The 22,774-nt window shown below is 37.5% G+C and overlaps 1 protein-coding gene across 3 annotated transcripts in view; it reads right to left on the bottom strand.

Moving 5' to 3' along the window:
• Positions 1-5,753: 5,753 nt before the first annotated feature.
• The window catches only part of PARVA (parvin alpha), a 70,367-nt gene continuing 53,346 nt past the window's right edge, over positions 5,754-22,774 (bottom strand). For 2 of the 3 annotated variants that reach the window (XM_052811295.1, XM_052811296.1), the window contains exons 7-13: positions 20,774-20,832; positions 19,683-19,702; positions 18,240-18,301; positions 17,498-17,566; positions 15,770-15,871; positions 14,856-14,928; positions 5,754-10,831 (exon numbers count right to left, since the gene is read on the bottom strand). In XM_052811295.1, coding sequence (XP_052667255.1) covers positions 10,755-10,831; positions 14,856-14,928; positions 15,770-15,871; positions 17,498-17,566; positions 18,240-18,301; positions 19,683-19,702; positions 20,774-20,832 — 462 coding nt within the window. In that variant the 3' untranslated portion in view covers positions 5,754-10,754. The remainder of the gene's footprint in view (positions 10,832-14,855; positions 14,929-15,769; positions 15,872-17,497; positions 17,567-18,239; positions 18,302-19,682; positions 19,703-20,773; positions 20,833-22,774) is intronic. The other variant, XR_008238735.1, reaches the window with a different exon arrangement.

The following is a 22,774-nucleotide window of genomic DNA, read 5'->3' as shown; positions in this document are numbered from 1 at the left end:
TGTTCAGAATGCAAGTTACAGGTCTGCTAGGAAAGAGATTAATAAAGGTGCTGGGACTGTGCTGCCCCAGCAAGATCCATCCTCTATCTCACATCTGGGTACAACTGCTTCTTCCCTTTTCTAGTAGTACAACTACACATAACTGTCATAACCAAGTAAAGGAGAGCCCTGGATCTTTTCTGTTACTGAGCACACATAGTAACAGGAACATCCTGAAGCTTGATGCAGGTTTCTTTGTACATATATCCCAAAAGGAGGCAGAGGTCACTCAGAAAAACTTGCCCAATAGTATCCTATCTTTACATCATGCCCTGCACCCTGGTGGATCATACAATACTTTGCAGATTATATAATGGAGCTCTGTTCAACAGAGGGACGTTATTATAAGCATAAAACAGGAATCCAGACAGTTTTGGTAATCCAACCTCAAACAAGGCATAGAAAATCTACTGTGGCTAATGAAAAATGGAAAGTAAGGTCTAGCTATCAGCAACGGAATTTCAGAAATTAACACTCAAAACTTCCAACTGAGGAATACGTATGTTCCTGAACAGCAGTGTAACTGTTCAAAATATCAGTAGATGAATCGGTGCCTTAAATCTGCTTCCTACCAACTCGGTAACTTTCCACAGTGATTGGGAAGTGCATATTGTAACAAATTTACTGCCAGACTATCTTTCTTGCATGGGAGGACAACGTTCCTCTAAGACAGAAAAATCTCTGAATCTGGACATGGAGCTCTGGCTAAATGAAGCTGAGTCTGCTACGTGCCTCTAATTTCTTTGCTTTGATGAAAGTCCTAATGTCACCACTTAGGCAATGAGAAGGCGAGTTAGGGCTTTATCAGGACTAACTGGCAGCAGGCAGAGTTGAAGGCAGATCTTGATTAAGTCCTCTAAGCAACTGGAATTAAACTGTGGGACTGCAGAGTCTGGGAAGTAGTGGTCCACATGCAAGTTTTCATTTCAGACCCCCTCAAACTAAGCCCCTTTTAAAACCTGACCTTTTTCCTCCAGCTCTCCTCTTCATGCTACAAGTAAACTCATGGAACCTGCCAAAGTAGAAAACTAACTTATTAGTCACAGGACAGTTGGTGGCACACAGAGCATACTCCTGATTAATTTATCAGTCTAGGTTATTTTACGGCCAGCTGGCCCACCCTCATTGTGTTATATGAGCATGTTACAAACTATAAAGTGTTCACACAAAGATACATTTCTCTCTCTTCCCCTTGCTCTCTGCTTTTATTCTGCGCTTGTTCCTTTAGAGATTGTGGTGTTGTGGGAAGGCTCCACCAAGTATCTATATGCCTGCTTCTGATTTGCATTAAGAGTCCCTAAGGTGCCATGAAGAAAGTCTAGCATTAAGTAAGATTCAGGCCTTGATTTCTGTGAGGGTCAGAGGAGGGGTGGTTTTGTTTTCTTGTTTTTATTTTAATTCTTCTAAAATTGTGTAAGTACAATTAGTATTGCTTCCATTTTGACAGGCTACACTCAGTAGTAGCTCAGATTACCCTCTCTGCATCTCATATTTGAGGAGTTTATTTTATTTTGATATTGCTTTATTAAGAGAAGGCACAGTGACCCAATTAGAAATACTGATAGGGATCCTGACCAATTCAATCTTTACATTTTATCTTAAAAAAGAAAGAAAGAAAATAAAAGTTCCCAGAGAGCAAAATTATGAAAATCACAAAGGGAAGTGCCACCTAAGACTGTACTTCTATCAAAAATGTAGCCACCACAAATTTGTTTTCCAGTCATCTGAATCAAGACTGGGACTAATTTCCCAATGCGTTAGAATTGTGCATTTTTTTTTTGTTCTCTTATAGCTTGCAAGGCAAACAAAAAACCAAAATTAATTACAATACTTTAACAGTCTGTCAAATAAGGCAGTCCTGTTTCTTACTTTTTAAGCTAGTGCATTCATGGGAATATTTTTTTTTGTAGCATTATCTCATAAAAATACACATGTAAGTTTAGCACAAACCATAAAAATGTATTGTAAGACTTCAGTTAATCTAGTATCTTTCATTTGTAAGGAGGATTTGGGTGGAGGCCAAGTTAATTAAAACCAGAATAGAAATGTGTTCTATTCATATGAGTCATATACCTCTGACTCACAATAGAGTCTGTGCAGCTAATGGGTTAATTTGTCCCGATAACATAGAAAAAATGAAGCTAGAGGTTATGACACTGTTTGAACTGAGTGCTGGTTTCAGACAGTAGATGTACAAGGTTTTTATGCAATTAAGAATACAGATCTGCTCTAATGATGTCCTTTCTGTCTACTCAAGTGCCGTTACAAACAGTTCAGAAAGATCTGGAGGTACAGAAGGCTTAGAAATCCAGGACTGACACCTTCAATACTCTATTATTGTAACAATATGCACATGAAAGTGTTTAAGCTACTGTCACATAGAGGAAAGCCTAAATCACATGCATGTAACTTGTAATACTGGCAATTTCCTCCTAGCCAATGGCCCTGCAGCACTTCAATGGGAAAAATTCCTCCCCAAGCAACCTAACAAACCCATGCACTTACTTGCCTCAGTGGCCTGATGCTGAGCACCTACACCTCTACCAGAGAAAGTGTGGTAATCTTCTAAGCTAGCAGCCTTTGTAACTCCTCTGGTCCCTTTTCCCTGTGGAATGGCATTCCACACAAGCCTCACTGGTAACTTCCTAGTTCCTTGTTTTACACCCCAACTTGAAGGCACAGATAGGGTACAGAAAGGGGAACTTGGTTCCTAATCCATACCTATCATGATCATCTGTGTAAAGCTAGAGAAGTTCACTTACAGTTTTCCTCCTCCCACATTCCTGCAAGACTATGAACGGTTGAAGACAAGGACTGTATCATAGCGTGCATTCATGGAACTGCTAGTGCAACAAACCCTGTAGGCATGGATATAAACCAAACAGCAAATAAGCATACCTGAGTTATATCTGCCTAAAACTTAGTGCCAAGGTTGAAAGCAGACAACAGCATTCTGCTGCTCTGCAGTGGATTTAGTTATCTGATCTCCAAGGGCCTCACAAGAGAAGACATAAATTATCCTGGTTTTTCAACCCTCATGCAGGTGAAACTCTTAATGAATACAAGAGTGGACAAGAAGCATATATCTTTTATGAGCTAATTTACAAAGCGGCTATAAGGGATCCTTTGAGGAAAGCAGGTCTTAAAAGTTATGGTTTTGTGGGTGTAATTATATAGGATTGTGCTAGGATGTAAAGACAATACAACACAGGCCTCAGTGTAAATGTGACTGAGGCTTCCCACGGTGATACGAATATTTATCCATTTCTAGGTAAAACAGACTCAAAAAACCACAAGGACTTTTCTCACATATTTAAAGCTAATTCAGTATTTTTGTGAATTGAGGCTACAGTCCTCAGCACCTTGCAAGTTTCAGACTGTGCACGGGAATATAAGTACTCCCCCCGTACCCAAGTATTGTGTGTGCCCCCCCCCAATCACATTTAAGAAAAAAAGAAAAAAAAAAAGTTCTGATCACAGCAATTTCCCCCCACCCCTCTGCATGTAATTTAATAGCCCTCATCTGTTCATCTAATATAACAGTTATAAATTTGGCATGTGATCCAACGGACTAATCATTCAGAGACATGACCACAGTCAGCACTGTTCATTCCTCCCAGCATCAAAAGCCCTGAGCAGTGGATGGTGCTGATTAGTCACAGCTGAAGACTTCAGAGCCTCAACATGCTAGTTTAGTATTAATTTTCACCTAACTGAACAGTGCAAACATCCAGGAGAGGGAGGAATAGTTAAAGCATGTTTTCAGGCTTATTCCCAATAAAATTAAACTGAGCCAAGTAGGAAACAGTCTGTGCAGTCTGCCACAACATGGAGATGTCAGAAGGGAAGCAGAAGATGCTCTTCCTGTTTTCCCTCCCCAGCCCATATGAGGAGCATGGCCCCAGGCAGATTTTCTGCTCTTCGCACAGAATATAGGCACCAAGGTTGCAATCCTGGAAAATCTGTCTGAGCACCACCTCCCCCTGAAGCCATCTAAATTTCACCTTTGATTTTCCGTTGAAAAAGCCCTAGCATTTTATGCCTGCACATGCTAGAAGCTGACCCAGTCTCAATGGGACTGAGTAATTCTAGTTTTAATCTGGCTGGGATCCAAAAATGAGATGTAGCATTCAATCCAGTACTTGTGATCAGAGAAGGCCCAAGAAACCTCAACCGGCTTTACAGACAAAATGCAATTGTGTCTGCCATTTTCCTAAACCACAGCTTGTAGATGTGGTCCTCACCTTCCCATGTGAGCTCACCTAATAGCTAGAGAACAGGTAGGAAGCAGGGGCTAAAACTATTATTTGCTTTGCCTGAGGAAATGCAAATCTAACTCAGGCTGCAGGCTGTGTGGGGCTATTTTGACAACAAGAGAGGAGTGAGTGACTAAAGCTCAGCAGGAACTTTGTATTGAAACAGGTGATGTTAGTCCTAGTTCCTCTTCAGAATGTGTTTTGGTATTTTAGCACCCTTTGATTGACTAAAATACAGAAGCAGGCCTTACAGGAGGCCCAGAAGACAAGTTCTTCCCCCAAATCCTCTTCCACCTTTTCAACAACCTAAACACCAGTTATGCTCCCTCTTCTGCTCTCTTTCTCTCTCAGTCAGTTAATGTGGAATTACTTTATACATAGAGTTGTAACTTCAGCTTATTAGTCAATAGTGCCTCTCCAACAACACTAAAAAAAGCGTATCACCTTAAATTCATACTGCAGGTTACGGCACTCTTCTAAGAAGGAGGAGGAGAAATAACTCCCACAGGTGCAGAAGGGCATTAAACCCAGATCTTTTACTTTCTGGTTGAATAGCGATGAAGAAATTGAGGTAGCCAGACTGTGACCTTTTTGTTGTACTGCAATGTTTGAAGAAGAGCAAGTCTACATGCTCTTCAGGACAAAATCCATAAAATTCAGGACAAAAGCCGTAAGTGCATATGGTGGGGCTTAAGACCGTGGATTCTAAGCAGACAGAGATACCTCTTTCCAGCCCCGAGTAATAGGCTGGGATTGAAGAATAGCATTAAAACTCACCCTGTCCTTAGTGTTCCCTGTTGATTAGGCAGCTCTGCTTGGTGGTTTCAGCTTTACAAACAGCCCTAAAGATCAAACACCTGCTTCTGGATTCATTCCAGTAATTCAGTGGCTAAAATTTCAATCTGTAGCACTTTAGATGCCTACATTTTTGACTGGTTCCAAGTTCTGCACTGAAGCTCCTGCATTAAAGGGTCACAACAAAAACAAGTTTATAAAAAATAGATCTCAAAATCTTCCTAAATGCAGTTATTTTCTGAAATGGACAGTTTAATTTCGATCATTTTAACATTTCACTAACATTTTGTTAAATTTCAAATTAACAAAATTACTCTGCAAATTGCATCATACCCAGCTGCAATGTCACCACTAAAGTGTTCAGCACAGTAATATTAAAGCAAAGGTATACTTTCCTATTTTGAGTCAATTACGGCATTTTCCTGACCTGCTGCTGTTAATCATTTCAAGCATATGTTTACGTGGCTGTTTTTGCCAACCCACTTTCAGCTGTCACCAGCCCCCACAGAAAATAATAATAAAAACCTAGTACACCCACAAAGACGTAACTGAAAATGGGTTAGATGCACAGAGAGGTCTGGAGGCTCTGAGAACATAAACCATACAGCCTTCCTAATTTTTTGTCATACCTCTCATACTATGACCCAACAACAATATACAGTGTTGATTTTCAGGTGCAAATTTTATTGTGGATCATAACAAAGGTTTCAGAAAAAGCACAGGAAAAAAATCAGCAATAGAGTGTCTGTTACTTACAGAATACATAAAATACATTCTGTGAAAGCTACTAACTCTGCAGTTGAAGGGAATGCAGCTTAATTTAAACTAACCACTATTTTCAGATAGACGTTAAGAAGAAAATTTTGCAAATGTTCTTTTTTCTCAATTAGTTTGTTATTGAAAATGAGAACCAAATATTTCAACGACCCTAACATTGCTGCAGAGTGTGTAGTATTAAACTATTAGACAGAAAAGAAAATCTCATTATTGCAAAAAGAAATAGTCACACAGACAATATTGTGAAAATACATGAAATTAGCCCTAGTAATGTTAAATGACTCAAAACCTCTTTGGAAAATCTGTGGATGCTGAGGTATGCATAATTTTGGAATTTTGGTGCTGTTATCTCCATTTTTCATGTAATACATGAAAACAAAATATCTTATTAAACTAATTATCATTTTCTACAAAGGACTTTTTCAGCCTTTAATTGTACTTTAACTGTAAAGAGAAAACCCACACTAATTCTTATAGTAAAATGACAAAAGTCTATTAGGTAACAGTGTAGAAAATCTTGCAAGAGGTCTTCAAGGCACTGTTGTCTCTTTGGGTGCTTGGCACACACACAGCCCATTCATGAAGGCTTTAATGACAGGAAGACAAGAATAACAAAAACTAGACCTAAAGCTAGTATCTAGTGTATTAATTATCATATATGTCCTTCTCTAATGAACTAAAACTCATTACCTTTAAAAGTCATTTTGCTTTACAACACTGTGGCTTGCAGTAAGGTGTCTGCTAAATTAATCTGAAACATGAATTTTAAAACACACTTTAAGAAAATAAGTAAGAACAAAAGTCAACCAAGTAGCATTTATCTCAATCAATATAGTCTGCCTGAATGTAACCATTCCCAAGTACTGTAACCCTCTGTAACACAGAAAGGACCAAATGCTCTGTTGATTTAATGCCACCGGTTTATATGGAGATATGCCAATCAGCAACTTGGTCCACAGTCAATCGAAGTAGATTAGGACCTTATCCAGCACTTGCTGGTCCACTTGAATTCCTGAACTATGGAGCTGCAAGGGCTGCTGCCCCCCTGTAACAGGAAGATACCTACTGACTAAGAAATGCAAAGAACTAGATATTCTGCAGTCAGCTCATTTAATAAGAAACTCGGTGCATCTGTACTCCATTGGAAATATAGAGCAATCCAATTCTGGACTTTATGCCTGTGTCTCAAGTAAAATTTTGCAAAGATTCCTTCCATACCTTTTTTCCAGGGCCTGTTCTTTATCGCAACTAAATGCCAGTCAGCTGGGAAAGAAATCTGAAAGGAGTTGACCTTACGATATTAGGATCTTAGTTAATTATTTTGACAACAGCTTTTTGACATACTATTAAGAATATGTAGTTCCTTTTTGAAAAAAAAAAAGTTTTGTGTGGTTGACAGAGCATGCCAGGATCCATCAATAGGGAAAGGATGCCCATCTCCAACCACAAAATAAATCTGGATACCACATTGCTGGATGCAACGGGTGGATTAGAATTCAGAGAAGCACAGAAAACTCTGTTCTTTTGGCAGTTTCGTAGTGCCCCAGCAGCGGAAACATTTACTGTTTGTTTGTTACTCACGGCAGGCTGGTAATCTGCCAGTTTTCGGTGGACTCAGCTACCTGTGGGCCTTCATGTGACAAAGCACAACAGACAAGCACATTGGTCTGGTGGATGAGATCCAAATACTACCATGAGATTTTAAGGCAGTGGCTTGGATTCATACTACCTGGCTTTAGAAACCTAGCCAAAGTGCTGAGATAGCAGCCTTGAGATCAGAGGCTCCCTCTGGGACCAGTAGAGAAACTGGCCTCTCCAGGTGACCGTTCATATCTTAATGGGCTAAACCCACTGATTTGGATCTATTTAATCATTTAAAGTAATTATAAATAAAACCAGGATTGACCTAAAACTTAAACAACTTCTATCTTAATATAAACAGGAAAATTATGCATTCAGCTGTGCATCAGTATACACTGCTGTGTATCAAGAATAAAAGCATTGTAGGTGTCAGCAGAATTTGGCCCAGCTAACTTAACATATCACTTCCCTGAAGGAACGTGCTGGCCTACGCTGATTGCTGAATAGCAAACTGTCTACAGTAGTATTCTATATTTCTATAATATTCTGTATCAAAGCAATAAATATTAGATATAATCTGTATATTAGATTTCATATTTATCTGATAGCTATTTAAATCTACACTGTCAAAAATATAAGCAGTGACCCACTCCTACATGGCGGCATATACTATTTGTGTGAATGTGTTAAAACTATCACATGGGTCTATATTTACATAGGACACTCTTGTTTACATAGCAGATTTTAATTTACATAAATTCTTACCACAGGATAGGTTATTGTGTAAAGGTTGGATATTGTTTAAATGTTTCTATGGTTCTGCATAACTGTATTTCAGCATGAGGATTTCATCATCCTGCCTCAGTTTTATGTTTTTTAAGGATGGAAAATGGAGTCTGACAGACTTCAAAATCTCCAATAATGTTATACCAATATAGCACAGGAATACTTATTTTCAAGTCCAGGCAAAAACCAGTTTCACTGTTCCTAACCTTTTTCCTTTACTATATAAATCTCCTCTTTAAAAGGAAGTGTGCTCCTGAAAACAAGAGTAATCAAAATGTTTTGGCATTGTTGAGATGTAAAAGAGTGTTTCAGCTGAGTATGACCTGCAGAAAAACCATCATACATTTTTTAATTAACTATTACAATTACTAAAATCTAGCTGTGCAAATGAAAAACTTACATGTTAAACATTAAAATAAGCTGAAATTGCTGCTGGTATATACATTAGAAGTTCTGCCTCAGTTTGCTCAAAAAATGCTTGGTTAATTTCTATCATTTAGCTTCTCAGATATTAAAGACACAATGAAAATATATTCGTTTTCACCAAGGTCAAAATGTCCAGTTATTTCCCTCTCTAAAAGGCAAATAATGGTTATTTTTTGTACCTCTAATTTCAGAAACTCAGTTAAAAATATAGAGGCAACAAAATATTTTAATAAAGATATTTAGAATGCTTATAACAATCAGATAACAATTTCTGAGTTCAGAGAACATCCAGGTATTGTCCTTTGAATTAATTAATGACTTTCCTTTGCAAAAGTTGGTATTTACTTCTCAGAAGAATAATTTCTGTAGCCCCCCAGCAGAAGTCTGTATCATCTCATTATTAAACATCAGTTAGTGTTCATCAAAGACAGAACATAATTGCTTGTCTTCCCTTTATGCTAATGTTGCACTGGAAAGCTCTACATTAAAAAAAAAAAGCCCTGGAAAATTGAAAAATATGTAATGCTTTATAATAAGTAGCATACAGCTGTTATTGACTGTTCTTGCCAGCACTGCATTTCTTCAGATGAACAGACTCAATAGCTGACAAATTGCTTTCCCTTTTACCTATACTAGTTCTGCCATAATTGGATGACTATTAACAAGTCTCCTTCCTGCACTAAGCAGTCCGAAGATTTCTAAATAGTCCAGTAATTTCTGCCCGAGGATTTTTTCCTTTACTGTGTAACCCAGGATCCCAAGAATCTGTGGTTGCTTTGGAACACTTCGTTTAGAAAGGTATCTAATACTAACATCAAGGCTTCTAGCAAATGATTAATTTACTCTTCAACTTTTGCCAGTGCAGTTTTTGATGATTCAGGCAGTCTCTTTCAGCTTCTTTATGGAAACGTAACTGGTGCCTGATATCAGTCTAAGGGAAGAATCAGCTCCCATTTCTCTTTTGTGTGTTTGTTAAAGCTAAAACCAAACAGATAACAGCTTATACTTGGTGATGATTAGATAAAAAGTATTCTTTATAGCCATGTAAAATGACCAAAGAACCTTACACTGTAACTGAGTCTTTGCAGATGGGAGTAGTTTTGACCAAAAAGCAGTGCTTTTGTATCTGAAATGCGACAGGAATGTTTCTAGAAAATGAATCTTATTTTTTTGTGTTGGACATTATGCAGCAAAATACATTCACCATAAAATCAACCAAAGGGACAAATTCTAAATCTTATTTAGCAATAAATCTAAACTTGCAAGCTAGTAATCCTGTGTTTAAACTACTAAAAGAAAAACAAGCCATTCTTTTACTTTCTAATACTATGTAATAATACAAATATTATAGGGACACTGTATTATACAGGTGTGTTTTCCTGAAATGTGTACTTTGCAAAAAAGATCTCTTCCTTGAACAAAACCAAGTGACAAGCTGCATAGTGTGCTTATGCGGAATGCTTAATAACATATATTTAAAGCAGAGTATCACATTATAATAAGTCTGAAGGAAAGAGTAGCCACTTCAGTTTGTACCCATAAAATTCAAGCCTAATAGCACTGGAAATATAATCAGGTTAAGTGCTTGAGAAAGTCTCTTCTTTTTAGCTGTGTGTGAACAAGAGTATTTAACTGTTTCTCCCCGTGCACATTTCTCATAATTAGAATGCAACTGTCTTATCATGGATAGAAAATATTCTTCCCCTCCCCAGATTAGAAAAGATATGTGTAAAAAATATTAAAATAGATACTCAGTGCAGAATCTTCCTATGATGGACTTCAAAGGCTGATTTGAATTAAAGTTACTAAATCTTTTTTTCATTGTTGCTTCACCTACTGTGTGAAGACAGTTACTATTAAGACATTAATTCTTCCAGAATATACCCAATTACCTTCCTCCAAACCTTATTTCTTCATAAGTTATATTACTTTTAAATCTACTATGAAAATAGTAGTGCAAGAATAATCAGTTAAAAATTCTTCAGATAAATGGTTTAGTTCCTTTTAGGATAAAGATGCAGAGGAATACCGATGAAAAATATGCTAGTTATGATGCTTTCTTGTTAACACTCCTTTACAACCCAAATCAATTCTTCAGTCCACGTTCCTGTATTTGGTAAACAAATTGTACAGTACTCTCAGTGTAGACTTCAAGTCACAATTTACAATATCTAGAAAAAAGACAAGGGAAAAAACAATTAGTAACTTCATTAGCTCAAAACATTTTTCAGAAGAAGTGTCTACTCTCTACTCCTTTTCCTTACTCAAATCCATATCCATGAACATTACAATCACAAGGGCAGTAAGAAAGAATAGAAATATAAATAAAGCAGTTTTTAAACTGGCAACCCAAAAAATCAGTATTTCAACCACTTTAGTTAGGGATACAAATGGCTAATGGTGCTGATGTAGAAATGCAACCAAGGTTTAGATGCCCATGAGACAAATTGTGCCTAGGATTACGTAAATTTATATGACTGAATCTTCAGTCAGTTGTGGCTGAAAAGTAACGATTTTGAAAAAATCGTCAGGCAGGAACCAATGGAGCTCTTCTCTTATGTAACAATTGTAGGACTTGGCCCATTTTGTGCTGCAACATCCTTTATTAGGCCTAATTTCAGCAAGATAGCTAGAAGCAAGTTTAAATTTTCTAAAGGATCTAAAGAAGCTAGATATACAAGTGCCCCCTCAAAACACTTCTGAAAATGCTTTGGGTTACCTGATGTACATGGCTGAATCAGTCCTTAGAAACTCAGTGTCTAAAGTAAAGGATTTGTATGAAACAAAAAGCTAATGAATACCTTCTGTTTTGAAGAGAAGTTCTTGAGAAAGTCAATATTATTTCACAAGAAATCTATAAAACAAACTGTCAAGTACTACTGCAGCAGTCTACGCTAGTGCTTCAAGGAATATTCAATCTCAAATAGTGACTTAGAATTGCCCTCAGAAAGAATAGAATAGAATTAGAATTGTCCTATCTCTTTCTGTTGACTGTATAGTAACTCAATCTCCTAACTTTGATTCTTGCAATTGGCCATGAAGGTGTAAAGCAGATGGTGTGTGTACTCCCATTATCTTCAAAACCTCCAAGTAAGGCTAGTAAATTGTGTATGTAATCATCAGATAGTTTTGCCATTATATTTATCTACACTGATGTTTATCATAGATTGTGAAGGGGTTATACTTTGAAGAATGAATCCAATCAAACCAAGGCCTGGTGTCCCAACTGTCCTGGTTTCAGCTGGGATAGAGTTAACTGTCTTCCTAGTAGCTGGTATGGTGCTATGTTTTGAGTTCAGTATGCGAAGAATGTTGATAACACTGATGTTTTCAGTTGTTGCTCAGTAGTGTTTAGACTAAAGTCAAGGATTTTTCAGCTTCTCATGCCCAGCCAGCGAGAAAGCTGGAGGGGCACAAGAAGTTGGCACAGGACACAGCCAGGGCACCTGACCCAAACTGGCCAACGGTGTATTCCATACCATGGGACGTCCCATCTAGTATAGGAACTGGGAAGTGGGGGGGGGGGGATCGCCGCTCGGGACTAGCTGGGTGTCGGTCGGCAGGTGGTGAGCAATTGCACTGCGCATCATTTGTACATTCCAATCCTTTCATTATCACTGTTGTCATTTTATTAGTGTTATCATTATCATTATTAGTTTCTTCTTTTCTGTTCTATTAAACCGTTCTTATCTCAACCCACGGGTTTTGCTTCTTTTCCCAATTTTCTCCCCCATCCCACTGGGTGGGGGGGAGTGAGTGAGCGGCTGCGTGGTGTTTAGTTGCTGGCTGGGGTTAAACCACAACACCAATGTAGGCAAACTTTGAAGGGCTAAAGAGATTAGCTACATGGCAAACTGACATCCACGGACCAAGGGTGGAAACACTCAAACCTAGATTTTATGCCGAGCTTACGCATGGTCATGAAACCACAGCCACATAGTTTTGTGGCTCTTAATAAATAAGATCAAAAATGCTTGGTATAAAATGAAGAGAAAATGCCAAAAGCTACAGCAAGGGCACATTGCTCCCAGAATATCATGTTATATTCTGCAATGATGTTTGCATGTAACTCGGGAAGTTTCCTCCTTCAGGCCAGCAGCAAGCTGCACAACACCTTCCTTTCCTAATACAGAACTTCAAATGAATAAAGAGATAACTTTGACAGGTCTATGCAAAGTTACCAGAAGACTCCACCACCACAACAGAATTCCACAGAAAGGTCCAAACTAAAAAGAAGCACACTCCCAGAGAAAGAGGAGTTATTTCCATTGCTACATGTATTTGACCAACATGTATAGCATTTTACCAGTCGCAATTTTCGAAAAGAGAAACTCGAATTTGGCTTTGATGTACACATCTCAAGAAGTAATCTGAAAAAGCTCAAACTGCAAATGAATTCGTTATAGACTCAGTAGATTAATGTTCCGGCCATTTTTAAAGTAAAAGGTCACGGAAAGCTTTTTAATACCTTTTCAATTATATTGCAAATAACCCAAATAAACTGTTGACCTCATAAAAATCATTGGTTTTCATATTCATTTACTTAACTGCATTCTTTTTTCCACTAAATATGTTTTTCATATTCTAAAGCACTTTTCAGCATATTTTTTCCTCAAGAACCTCAAAGAAACAGTGTAGGAATTTAAAGAGTATTTAGTATACACATTTAGGATAAGATCCTTTTCAATACTCTTTTGCTCACTGGAAATTTTAAGTACGGGCATTGTGCCCAACGTAACAACACATAAAACAGATGTGTTTTTCCATTCACATTGGGCAGGAAGTTTCATATTAAGCATTTCAATAATTGCCCAAGAAATGTCTTATATATGCTGAAATATCCTTATGGCTTGATTTATACTGGAAAAATTAGCTGTCCCCTAGAGCAATAAATACCTGAAAAATTAAATGCCATAAGAATTTTAAATCTCCATGGGGAGTAAGGGATCACAGATACTCTCTGTTTTACTTGGATCCCTAGATTTCACTGTTTCCCCCTTTTCTCTGACTCTTTCAAGCATAAAAGTTTGTGATAAAGTCACCACTAGTTTTGTTAAGGATGATTGTGGATAAGAGTTCAAGCAATCAAAAGAAGTGAAAAAATAGGCTAGGTAGGTCCAGATTAAATGCATAGGCGGCGTAGGCTCAATCCTGAGACATATTTTTTGTGTGTCTGCATATGTCTGCTGCTGCTATGATCTGCAAGTTGGGAAGGATGGAAAATAAGCAGAATGGAGCAGAACTTGACTCAGTGATGTGTGCCTGAATCTCCAGAGAGCCCTTACTATTAGAAGCAAAACTCTGAGCATTAGCTTATATCAATTCCTCAGGGAATGACAATTCGATATTGCAGCAGGAAAAGACTGTGTGCACCATAGAATGTGAATCTGCAATGGGTCTTGAAAACGCATATATATTGATTATTATGGTAGGTAACCAGCAGAAGCCCAGCTACCGCCCCTGTTGGGAAGAGTGGAGCAGAAGCTGCATGTCCAGCTCCTGCATGGTAAGAAGTGGTAACTTCTCATGGGAGGAACTACAAGAGCACCCTGTATCATGGTGAATCAAGGGCTCTATATCCAGCCCGCTAAGCTGGATTTAAACCCTGTATTTATATGAGCAAAAAGGAGTGGAATCCTGGTCCTGCTAAAGTCAGCAGCAAAACCTTCATCTTCCCTGAAGACACATTTTACTTTCAGTCTCCAGCTCTAAATCTAATTTAAATACGCACGATTAGGTCCTGCATTCAAAGGCAGTTATGTGAACATTTGAAATTCTTCTTCCACAACATCTACCTCTTTTGTGAAAATCTTGTAAATTACACTGGAATACTTGAGGTTTAGTATGAAGATGTGGGATGGGGGAAAATGGAGCAATTGGAGCAATTCATATCTGACAGTGACACCATTCACAATTGTATTCTTTTTCTTTCAATGAATATCTGAGTATTACTGCATATGTTTGGTCACACAAATCTTGCCCTGGCCATTCGAGAATGGAAGCCTTGCAACATTTGCAGGAGTGTATCTATCAGCCATTTAAAATACAGAGTTACCTGAGCACTTCAAAATGTATCTTGCCTTTCGCTCTTGGATTAATGTTTTAACCTTCATTTAGCTATACCATAATCCTATGAGATAAGATCTGGATCCAATGCAAATTTTTAAGGAGATACAAAAAAAGTAGAATAGATACCTTCTGGTCTTGGCTTTGGTTTTTCCAATCCACCATCTTGCATTAGCTCAAACGCAAAGGATACATTGAGGACCTAGTAATATAATAAAGGTAGTCATTATTGTGAACTATATACAGTATAGTATAAACGGTCAAAACAAGATGTATTTAAAGCTGCAGACCCAGATGCTCAGAAAGAAAAAATAGCTGGGGCTCCGTGTATCAATCCAGTCCATGGAATCCAGACAATCCATTGTTTTATTTTTTCTGGGTGGTGATGGTAGTTTCAGAAATATAAAAGTAATTGAAAAATAACATGTGACCTAATATTACCCACAGAAAAATTACTTACAAGTAAGAATAGCCCACCTCCCGCAAGTTTAAAAATTGGAACGTGGTGGCCCATGAAGTGCTCTTGTCTTTAATAGTGGAGACGTGTCTTTAATAATGTGGAGACGGAGTTGCAATATCGCAACAACAGCTGAATTGCCTGGATAGCAACAGATACCGAGGTAATGGTTGGTCTTAAATGATACATCATAAGTATATGCCTTTATGCTTCCAAAAAACTTGAAACATTTCAAATGTTAAATTCTTGGATTTTAGACACAAAAACCCAGTTCTGTCACCAATTCATGTGTATAATTCTTTATACACTTAATGAACAGTAAGTCTGGTTCAATGACAGCATCACACAATGGCTGCCAAAATCAGTTAATACTTGCTAACCACCCCATCGTTAATACAATTTTCCTTTTTATTCTGGATAAGCATTAATACTGAGATCTTAAAATGCTTGGAAATGGTTACCAGTACAGTCCTCTCTTGATTTCAGCTACTTATATCAAACTTACGTGGAAAAGTTTGTGTCATCTTTGTACTACTAGACACATTTATGTTTATTTGCTTTTAACAGAAAAATGAAATCTAATTACCTTTTGTTCAAAACTATCAGGAGTCAAGAAAAAGCTGTGTAGAGGAACAAAATAGCCTTCTAGGAGACCCATTAGCAGGACTAAGTACACACCATCTGCAAACTGTAAAAAAGACATTTCTCAGTACATATTTCTGAAGAATAACTCATTGCTTTGCTTAATGAACAAGATATATATATACTGTCTAATGCAGAACTGTCAACAAACTGCTAATATAAATATTTTAAATTGCAACTAAAAGATCTCATCTCACTTCTTTGATTCCTTCTATTTAGTTATTACATTCTGTTATGTCTCCTCCAAAACTGACCTAATGCTAAAATATACATGCAGAATAAAGTTCCTGGAAAGAGAGGTGGTCAGTGGCTTTGATCTATGCCTTTCGTTTCTATTCTACTAGAATCAGAACAGCCACCTTTCAAGCTCTCATTACCTGAGCAGAGAAAAGCAGAATGAAGGTGCAATCTTATGACTACACTGAAATTCAGTATATTGGAGGAAATAAAGGAACAAAGAATCACCTTCATCTATGTTCTGCAAGTCTGTGTCAATCTAATTTTAAGTATTTACATATGTAATTACAGATGGAAGATACCTGATTGATATACGTTCATTTCTATCTAAAAAAAATAGCAACATCCATAGGATTTTGTTAAAGGCCTCTCATTCTTACCTCTGTGGCATCAGGTCTATCAGTGCAGAGATATCCTCACAATCAAAGTGAGTTATCTGAAGCAACCCATCACCCTCCTGAGGTAGATAATTTTCTTTCAACTGATAGAAGTACAGTCTCTCATCTCAGGGAACACTGTTTCGGATAAATGCTTAAGGGGTTTCTAGGTACATTTGAATAATACATTTTTTCCAAAAGTAAACAATGCAATAAGCTGGCATAGGGAACACCTTTCTGAAAGCCCTTACACATTATTTCCATCTATATCTTAATTTTACCTTTGAAAAATCTCTATCAGATTGATAGCTATTTAAATAAACCAGAGATTCTTAATAACATGAATGAAGAATAAAATAAAGCCTGTCCTGAAGACACCTGGGTTTCTTTGATAGTGCAGATACCATCCTTCCTGCCTGACCTTGTAATTTTCTTATGATAACTGCTGCAATTGTTCACATGGAGAGGTATTAATACAGCAGGATTAAGCTTTTCTTTTAGCTTCTTTTCAGCCAATTTAGCAGCTGAGAACAAGACGACCATGTACCACATTATTTCTGTGGTGCAATCAAGCCTGCAGCCCAACTGTACAGCTGCCTATACACTTGAGTAGATTTACTTTCAAGAACGTATCTCACTGAATAGAGTCATTGTAATCCCATGGGATTGCATGCTTGTGTAGAGGTAGGCAGGAAACAACTGTTCAGCTTGACGTTGGATCAAATCAAGCGGACAGAGTTCTTTCCTGACCAAAACAAGCACAGGTTCTGCTTACAGCACTTGGCAGCGCCCAAGAGGTAGCATCTGTTAATTGATTTTTTTGCTAACAGAAGTACAAAACTGTTTTAGAGAAATTTAGCTGCCCTCATGATTTCTTTGCTTAATTGGTGAGGGTCTTCTTCACACAAACATATTTAGAATTGAAGGGTTTCCTGCTGAAATAACATCTTAGAGGTCAATCAATAACAATTCAATGAAATTTCTGGATAAATTTGGGGGCATAGTGCATAACACAGTGCAACTATCCCTCCCCTTTAAGAAAGGTTGTAAAATCCTACCTGGGTCTCCAGTTCAGTCACCTCCAAATTCAATTTATTCAGATGCTTGTTCACAAAGGTGATGAGAGTCTGAAATATGAAAACAATGGAGTGAAGGCCTATTCAGGAGGGCAGCAGTTCAACACATGCAATATGAACTCCACTCAGAAGAGAATCTGCATGAGTGAAGAGACTGCAACACAATTTTTAAGTTTTAAAACTGAAATGTGACATTTAAAAAAAATTTTTTTTCTAGGAATGAAGAACAGAAATAAAATGAATGAGATGTATAGAAATAAAAATACACTGTTAAAACATAATAATTCTTAGAAAAAAACTTGTAGCAGACTATAGGGAAGTGGGTAACTGGACTCCACTCAAATCTGTCAGCAGCCAAAATACTCTAGGTCAGAACCCTGGCAGTTGTAAACTGGATACCTCTTTGGCATCAGTACACTCAATCTACCAGTTGGGTTTTACTCAACATACACTTTTTGAGAACTTCTTTTTGATGGAAATTTTGATAACTGCATGTTTTTCTGTGTTCCAAAGTTAAATTCATGCTGCTAAATATTAATAAAGAGTAACATTATAATCACGAATTTGTGTATTTGTTTAAGCATAAAGCTTAATTGTATTTAACGTATGTAAACTATGCCAATTGTATATTATATACATACACACTCACTACATATGTACAAACAGATACACACAAGCATGCACATGCACACATTATGTATTTTAAAAATAAAAACCTTCCAACCTTTTTGACTACATTGAGCTTGTCTGGGGCATGGTCAAATAAAGTGTCAAATGCATCTCTTTCTGAAAAACATTCAGAGAGGTTAATATACTGAGTAGCAGTTGTCCAAACAAAGGATAAACACTTATTGAGGCACATACTCATTTGAGACAGCACAGTCACCAAAGGTTTCAATACAGCCTCTTTGCATTCCAAGTACCATGTATTTTGGATACTGCTCTCTTGCTATAAACTGCTAGTAACTTATTCTCTATTATTTACAAAAAGCATAATTTTCAAATAGGATTTGGATTACCTAATAACCCCGTTTCTCAAAAATGAACAAAGAATGGTATCTTTATGCATAAAACCTTAAACAGCCAGATAAAGGGAGCTAAGTAACCAAACCATTTTGTGCGGAAGAACATGAGTTTACATCTAGAGTCACTCCATCTACAGAGGAAGATTTTCCCCATGGGCCACTGACTGCATTGTGCTATATTATTAACCATCTTGAGCAAGCTTATGGTTACACAGCTGCAATACAATCCTTTGTACAGATGTTTTGGGGCCATTCTGATATGCAATTTAGGACATTGTGAGCAGGACAGGCAACCTAGGGTAGCATGACTGGAGTGCTACTGTAGCCACCTTCTGACGAAAGCAGAAAAAAAATAAATATAAAAAGGCACCAGAGTCTTTTCTGAGCAATTTCCATTTCGACAATCACCTGAATGATAGCGGATGACTCCACAAAAAGCTACATTCATATTCCTCAATAAAAAAATGCTAGAGCAGGTCCAAAGGCATTTGCAGAAGGCAGACTTCATACAAAGTAAAACTGCCCAGGGATATCATTGGCAAAAGAGGTCACACATGTAGCCTTTTAAATCAGCTGTAAGGCAGCCATTGAAATAATACAAGAAGCAAATGCTAAATTCTTGGTGGGACTCCACCTAAGCTCCTCAGGTGAGTGTTTTCTGTCAGACAGGCATTTGGCCAGTCTCAATACTAGCAGTAAGACATACTAGGCACAGGAACTTTCATGGTGTTTAGGCCTGCTGAATAATGACTCAAAGTCATTAAAGTGTAAGCAGGTATTGTATGCAAGAATGCCAACAAGTTCACCAGCTAGTTTATGATAAGACATCATTTCATATTATGCTGGGAACTTATGACCATTAATACTATTACGGTAATGTTTTGGAGGTTAAACCACAAAGCACCTGCAAATTAGCACGTGCTGAAAAGCAATGAAATGTGTTTTAAAGATGGTCAGACTGATTTTAATGCTTTTTTCTTTTTGTTAACTGCCACAATAGCCTGTGGTGCATATATTTATATATTTTCCAGGGCAACCTGAAATCTCTACTTCCTTGCAGTTTGATCAATGTGACCACCCATTTCAGAACTAATGTATACTTTGGCTGCCTCAAGAAAAAGATAATAATCAAATGAACTTACCATGCCTTCCTGATAATGCCCTATGAAAAAAAACAAAAACAAAAACAAAAAAGAACAAAACAAAGTTATATATAATTGCAGATATTGTTCTGTGAAAGAAAACAGCGTATGTGGGCAGATCTTCAGCTTGGTGAAAACTGGAGTAGATCCACGGAAGTAAGAAAACCTTCATCAAGTTACTCCAACTGAGAATCTGGATTAGTCTGGAGTCCATCAGTATAATATCTCCTGGCTTCACTAAAGTCTCATGGGAGGCCAGATCTCAGATTTCCTACTATTGAACCAAATCAACACACCTTGCCTGAGTGAAGAAAGCTTTTTCATGTTGATTTTGTGAAAACTTTTCCCTTTGCTTTAAAGATGCATTTACCACACCAACTACAATGCAATTCCAGCCAAAACAATGCTTGGACTGGGTTCTTAAGGACTGCAGCATTTTGCTCCAGTTGATCCCTCATATAACTATTACACATAAACAAATCCATAAAGATTAAATAATAAATCAATAGTCTGGTTTCTCTCCATTCTATTAGAAACTAGGATTTAGCAACTACCATTGCTTTCTGTTGGTTTGGAATAACTTTTCTGTTATAAATTGTTTGGTGAGATGACATGTACAGGGCTTACTACCATCATTTTATATCCCCCGAAGTCCAAACACCAAAAACCAGTGATATCACATTCCTTTTTGAAAGAATCTAGTTCTCTATCAAATAAATACCAACATAAAAGAATGAGGCATATCCTTCTTGTTTGTTTGAAGGACTTTTGAATAAAATAATAAGAAATATAATAAATACAGAAATAAATTAATAGTAGATAAATATAAAAGAGATTTTGTCTATCTTCACTCTGTCTTCTCTTTTATCCTGGTCTCCTGCTTTTAGTTCCCCAACTCTGTATTTCCTCACCCTTTTGTATTTTTAGATGCATGTTTGCCACTCCTGAAAAGGCTAAAATACAGTCACTGGCTGATGCATCATCTTCCCTGGAACCCCAATACTGAAATCTAAATATCAGCAAATGTTTGAATTTCTGAGACGCATCTGTGTTCAATTACTAAACTGCTGGCAAAAGTGGTGTTGACATACTCAGTGTTACCAGTTATTTCCTCTTGGATTTGTCGAGACTGGAGGATTCCTTCTCGTTTCTGGAAAAAATAAAAAAGTGACATTTTTCTCTGTAAAGTTTAATGCTTAGGGTACAGTAAAAATTTATTTGTGATCTACAAACATAATTAGATAAGAAACCTGCAAAATAAGAACTTTTTTTGAACAAACTTACAGTAATATATTATTTCACCTTGCAAGTATTTCAGGAAACTCTTTTGTACATTAAGAAACTTGAAACTCCACCTGTAGAAGGAAGTATTTCTTTTCCTTTCTCCATTGTTTTTAATTCACTTTTCTTTTAAAGGCCCCAATTCAGCAAGACATTTGAAACACCTAAACACATATGTATGTATTTTAGTAGAGGTATGTCTAGGTGAGTTGAATTAAACCTTGTATTTCAATGAACAACTTGGCAGATGGTGCCCATGCTTCTCTTTTGCAAAAAATCTTGCTCCCAGGCTATCTGTTCATTCTGCCCTGTTTACAGACTTTCTTTTTTGCCTCAGTGTTTTCCTTTTCTGACTCCTCTCCACACAAAGAGTTCTATGTGCTTGTGATGGAAAACCAAAATGGAGGCTAATCCATTCACAGCCTGCTCCAGACCCTAGTCATCTTGGTGTTAGTATCTGCATTGACTCCAATGTTCTTCAGATGCGAGAAGCCCTTCGTACGTGGTGGTGAGTGGCCTGTGTCTAGAAGCTGTACACAAAATGGCAGAAGCCAACTCAAATGGTTGCTATTTGAGTCAGTTGGAAAATGAAGGAGTTCAAAAATTTGACATTGTTTCCAGTATGCTGATCACAGTCATCTGGTGGTGGTGTAAATACCGCACATATGTTTTGCCTCTCTTTGTGTTCTCTCTGTTAATTCTATTCACTGGAATTAGTAAAATTTTGCAATACAGAAGAAAAAGTCAGGCAAATGCTGACGACTGCATGTAAAGTCTAGACATTAGGCAATTATTCATGATTCTTCACTCCCTGTTATACAAGGAAATGAGAAAAATAAAGTTATGCTGGTCCTAGATTTGCCTGCTGTGTGGAAAAGAGAAAAGGAGAATAACCTTTTGGAAAAGCCCTTCATGGGATGTGAACTGGGGATGCTGCTCTTCCCTGCCTTGGAGAAGATAGCACATCCCTACCTGAGGTAGTCCTTGGTGTATGATGTGCTGAGGATTTGGCCAGGCTTAAGCCTATTACTTCTATACTGCATTACTAAAATATATGAGGATCAAACTTACTTTCTGCAAGAAAGCCATACGTAGCACCCTCTGGGTCTCTCCAAACTGGCACTTGGAGTAATCTGAACTGTCCTTTTAGCTAGATGATAGTTTCATGGGTTTTCTGTTATATTTTTTTAAAGCCCTGTTACTAAACATCTTGCACATGGTTAAAAGTGCATTCAGGGAGGACCTCTGAACATTAAAAAGACAGAGTGGAGTCCAGTGTGTTACATACTGAAAGAGAGGGCACAGAACAGCTGCTGAGACATCTTCTGTCACATACCTTGGAAGTCTGAAGAAAAACTACATCATTTAGGACTATCTTCATTTCCAGCTTGTGCAGACAGCAATAAATACTTGCACTTGAAGTTACAATCTAGTTCATGCTAGCTCCAATTAGAATTCCGCTGTTTGGGATTTTTGTTTATTTTTCCCTTTGCTGCAGGGTGAAAGGAAACTTTTCTTTCCCCCAGTGATGACTCTGACATGCCAATGATGCCTTCTGGGACAAAAGCCCTATCCCTCTTGTCTCCTAGAGGAGTGAGGCATCATAGCAATGGCAACTGTACTTCTCAGTGCCCAGTCTGGTGATATGGGAGAAGAAAAAGGCTTCCAGTACTCTATCTTCCTTCTGCAAACATGCAAAAATAGCCTAAAACATACTGCAGTACCAATATAAAACATATTTCCCTTTTTAATAAACTGCACTGTTGACAAAAAAAAAAAAGACATCAAGCCCTAGTTTTGTGCCTGGCATC

Source organism: Harpia harpyja, chromosome 16 (genome assembly GCF_026419915.1).
Source record: "Harpia harpyja isolate bHarHar1 chromosome 16, bHarHar1 primary haplotype, whole genome shotgun sequence".
Classification (NCBI taxonomy): domain Eukaryota; kingdom Metazoa; phylum Chordata; class Aves; order Accipitriformes; family Accipitridae; genus Harpia; species Harpia harpyja.
Note: the sequence above shows the minus strand (reverse complement) of the source record. Positions and strands in the feature narration are given on the sequence as shown.